Consider the following 4,802-nt stretch of genomic DNA (forward strand, 5'->3'; position numbering starts at 1 on the left):
AAATCTATTTTGACTATTTTTGTAAATCAAATTATTTTGTAGACCAAACAACAATAGCCACTATACTTCCAGAAACCAAAAACTCAAATTAATTATTGCAACCAGTGGCTTTGTATTGAAGTCTACATGGCCAGTAAGTACACTGAACGAGGCACATATTTGATTTATAAGTTAAATCATGTTTACATTAATTATACACAGAGGCACATATTTGATTTATAAGTTAAATCATGTTTACATTAATTATACACAGTTATCCCAGTTCGTTTCTTCGTCACCTCGTACAAAATTACAAAAGTTTTATAACTGTTAACGGAAAAAAAGTGTATGATAAGAAACTTTCAGAATATAGTTTATTTGATTTTTTATAAATTCATAACATTTTAACTTTTTCCGAACCTATTCGTATTAATTTTTACAATACTCAACATGACAACTACTTTTAAATTATTTGCACGTACTCCGTAGAGGATTAATTTGCCATCTATGATGAACTAGGGACTTAAAAAGCATGCAGAATGAGAAACGTTAGAAGTAGAAGGGATGCAGAAAAGCCCAAATATAAGATGGGGGCAAACAACTATGTATATGAATACTAAAAATCTCGAGGGACAGGGAGGAAATGATAAATACAAGGGCAATAATAAAGGAGAGGCTAAAACTTATCCACTTGAGATTGTCATTATCAAACATGAACTCATTAAACATGGAGTGTAACAAAGACCCATTGAGAGAAAAAGTTGAAAAGAAATAATTTGGCAAATTGGAAACGAGATCTATTGTTCATCGAACTCGTGCATGTGATCTAAAAGGTAGTTGGCAGCCAATTCCTCATTTTTGTTACAAGCGAAGTACACCTCCAATACGATCGCACGATCAAAACCCATTGCTTCAAGCTGAAAACAAAAACCACAACTCATTATTATAAATTTCAGACGACACAAGAGCTAATCAACATGTTAGCCGCTCCTGCTCCCCAGAAACAGTTGGCGTCTGTTAAAAGGTACTCACTGATAATGTCATTTAAACAAACTATAACTATCAGCATATACATCACATCCTAACAAAAAGTCAAACTTACACGTTCAATAGCTTGGCGCTCCTCAGGAGTGACAGTCACTGCTTGAGGCATGCCACCAGCCAGCTGCCCCAATATATTCCTGGAGCACATTAAATGCAAAACATAATTCAGTGAACATGCAAAAAGATAGTCAGAAAAGATAACAACACCTTCCCCTCCTATTCCACACACAAACGCAAAATTACAAAAAAACATCAGATGATGATCCCTTACCCTTCGCCACCTTCCACAGGTTCATTTATCAGGCGAAGGAAATCAGCTTGATGATCTCGAATCAACCTCATAAGATGAGGATTTTGTTTGCCGAGTTCCTGTAGCATAGGCTGCAGCAAGAACAAGAATCAGGGAACTATGAAGACAGCATATGAAACAGTGATACACTACTGAGCAAAGAAGAAAACCTGTAATATTTGTGGATTAGCCTGCACCATAGCCCGCAAGGCTTGGAACTGAAATGCAAATGAACATAATTGAAATATCTATTTAAAACATATCTATGAAGCAAAGAAATTCAGAGGTAAATGAAGAGAAAGATAATAGATACTTGTTGACTGTTGCGTAGAAAATCCAATGAGCCAGCACCAGCAGCACCAGAACCCACATTGGGAAGTCCCTGTTACACAAAGTTCAATATACAACAACCCAAAGCTTTCATTCTCTTCAATAATAAAAAAAGTAATAGCTACCTGCGGAAAAAGGTCTAAAGGATTAGCATTAGGCCCAGTTGAGGTAACCGGAGCAGGTTGTGCTGTTTGTGGAGCAGCAGCGGCAGGAGGATTTGCGGGTTGAGCACCTGCAGGCGCTCTGGCTACAAGTGGAGCTTCAGCTTGTTCAGGGATACCCTAACGTTGATGAATGATATTGGGATTAAAAAAGGAAAGATGGCAAGAAAATATCCCAAAAGAAAAGAGTCCACCTTCCACCCAAATAACTACTATACTAAACTAAGCTAAATAAATGACCGAGAAACTTGGAGGACAAAATAATCAAGCACGGTATTTAAAGTCTAAAATTCACATACTGAATACAAATATTCAACAGCTCTCTCAGGGTTGTTATAGGCAGCTCGAAGAGCACGGACAACAGTATCCCTGTCCCAGCTCCCTCCACCCATGTCAATAATTTGCTGAATAGTTCCCTCCAAATTGCTTCCAGCAACGAGATTGGATGCCGCCTGCCCATAGATATCAGACCCCTCCCTGCTTCAAAAAGACATTCTTTTAGCAACAAAATCGAAAAGAAGAATCAAGCAAGTTGAAGAGTTCTGTCTTTCAGGATACAAAAATAACAGCAACTTTAAACTCTACACTCCACACATGGCAGGAAGCAAAACACATACACAGGAGTTCCTGAAGAAATAGAAACAGGAGGTGGAACTGAAGGTGTAGATACAGGTGCAGAAACCGTTGCCGGCCTGTCAAATTGAAATGAAGCCTTTACATAGCACATAATACACATTAAAATAGTTCAAATTGACATTTATCTAAACAAATAAAAAAATATCCTAGAAAGATTAGCCACTCACGGTGCCTCAGTTGCAGCTGGAGCTTGAGGCGCTGTTGACACTGGCGCTGTTGAAGTAGGAGGTGCACTGGTCTGTGGTGTCTGCAATGAATACATAACTTTTAGAGAATGTTTAGATGATGCATAAGAGACATTATGCTTGTCTAACCATGTCCCATGAGAGGGTAAAGCCTAAATGATAGAAATATTGCAAAAACTTATTACATTGAAAAACTGTTCTCACCTTGGTCGATGGTGCAGCTGAAGTAGTAGATCCTTCACCAGAAGTGCTCTTACTCTAGCATGTTTTAAACATAATTCTAATTTAGGGCAACATAAACTAATAAAATGGTGAAACAGAATATGCAACATAATATCATTTAAAAAAAGATAAAATAAAATAAATGAACCAAAGAAAACTACCTTTGATAGCATAATTACAATGAAACTATTTTCAGCTACGTTATTCTCCTCCAAGGTAGTAGCATCCTTCAGAACTTTCCCTTGGTGAATTAGCATTTGCTGGGCAGCAGGATAGACATCTGCACCCTGAATAGTTTCAATACTTTTCTTCACTTCAGAAACCTGAAAAGAATATCCACAATTAAAAATAATGTGACAAATCAGTTATTGATGTTAAGAAAAACCAGAAGAAAGTAGAAGTGAATCACAAAGCCCATAAAATTAAAAGATGAAGCGTTGACATATTTGATGATATAGAACTCCACATTTAGGTCATATCAAGCATTTTGAAAAATTCCATTGTTAGAAGCGTGCAACACCGAAAAAGACTAAAAAACGCTCATTATTCACACATATCTATTCACATATCAACTGCAGTCCTAGTTACCAAGACAACACCCATTCTGACAATAAGGTAATAAGTCAGTTTTGGAGCAAGTGTTAGCGGTGGCAGTAAGATAAGTCCGGTATTTAAATCTCCATAAATATGAGTATCAATTAGAAATTAAAATGTGTACTTATCAAGATTTCTTCTTATAGTACAAACTGGTTTGATATTCCTAAGAAGTAATACTCCAGATATTGTCAATGCAGAACTTATTCACTATCACATGCCAAGAATCCCAAACTTATTAGAAAGATCTCCCACTAATAATAGAATCCAGAGGAGCATCGATAAAAAAGTTTGCCACTAATTCACAGGAGCAATGAACCGGAAGACAAAAGTTATTAAAAATAAGGTTATCTAGTTAGAGAATGCTATGACGAGAATAACACACTCCATTCGTTTCCAGCATATTCCAAATACCAAATCAATCGTCACTCCGAAAAATCAGGAATTAACTTTCAAGTAATAAATTAAATCCAAATTGGCATCAAAATTAAATTATAATTCAAATAAGCGAAACCCTAATTAACACTCAATTTCAGGGCTCTAAAAGGAGAGGAAACTTTTGGGACAATTCAAGAACGGGACGCAATTACCGACCTAAATAGAAAAACCAAATTCATAAGAAATCCAAATCGACAAAGTCTGGAGTAACAAACCGTGTTCTGAGGCTGCACTTCGATTTCGAAGTGAGTGCCTTTGAGAGTCTTCACGAAAACCTTCATCTTCGTCACCGCTATCGTAATAAGGCGCCACGAACAGCGTCAAGTCACGCCGGCACGGTAAAGTTCCGCCGATCCGAAGACACCAATGACAACTTTGTAAAGAAGAAAGGAACAAGAGAGAGTGAGCAAAGCGTAACAATGTGATGAAAAAACCTCCTTTTACTGAAATAAATAAATAAATACTGAAATAAATAAATAAATAATTGGAGATATGATATGATATACCGAAAATATGCTAGTTTATGTTAGTGGTTGAGAGAGGACTATCACGCGCTTTTTGGAGCGTGATTAGACGCGGAGCTTCAATTACTAGGGTGATGACGTGGACTATGCAAAAGAATTGGCGTTAACGTGGAAGAAAGATGGATGGGAGTTGAGATGAAGAGAATTAGCTAGATTTTTGTGTGTTGTATTGTGTCTTACTATAAACCTTTTATAAATCTTTAGATGATGTGTTTGTTTTTAAGATAAATATTATTATTATTTTTTAAGATTAATATCATAGATTTTGTTATGGATCACTATATAATAATAGTTTTTATATTATTTAAGATAAAGATTAATACTATTATTGTTTTTGTTTTTTTCAACATTAAATATGTTTAATGAGTTATTATTGCTACAATCAATTATCCATTCTCTT

General features: G+C 36.0%; 1 protein-coding gene across 2 annotated transcripts; it reads right to left on the minus strand.

Moving 5' to 3' along the window:
• Window positions 1-644: 644 nt before the first annotated feature.
• On the minus strand, window positions 645-4,317 carry LOC108324093 (ubiquitin receptor RAD23c). Of its 2 annotated transcripts, none has more exons than XM_052874820.1 (12): window positions 4,094-4,317; window positions 3,008-3,169; window positions 2,829-2,882; window positions 2,607-2,686; window positions 2,421-2,495; window positions 2,103-2,283; window positions 1,768-1,923; window positions 1,626-1,694; window positions 1,483-1,530; window positions 1,295-1,404; window positions 1,082-1,160; window positions 645-896 (listed from the first exon to the last, which is right to left on the minus strand). In XM_052874820.1, exons 1-12 carry the CDS (start codon window positions 4,157-4,159, stop codon window positions 777-779), a joined length of 1,200 nt encoding a protein of 399 aa, XP_052730780.1. In that variant the 5' UTR covers window positions 4,160-4,317; the 3' UTR covers window positions 645-776. The 2 variants fall into 2 exon arrangements, with proteins under 2 accessions (XP_052730780.1, XP_017412402.1); XM_017556913.2 differs by having other exon boundaries at window positions 2,103-2,280; window positions 4,094-4,316.
• Between the last annotated feature and the right edge of the window lie 485 nt (window positions 4,318-4,802).

Source organism: Vigna angularis, chromosome 3 (genome assembly GCF_016808095.1).
Source record: "Vigna angularis cultivar LongXiaoDou No.4 chromosome 3, ASM1680809v1, whole genome shotgun sequence".
Classification (NCBI taxonomy): domain Eukaryota; kingdom Viridiplantae; phylum Streptophyta; class Magnoliopsida; order Fabales; family Fabaceae; genus Vigna; species Vigna angularis.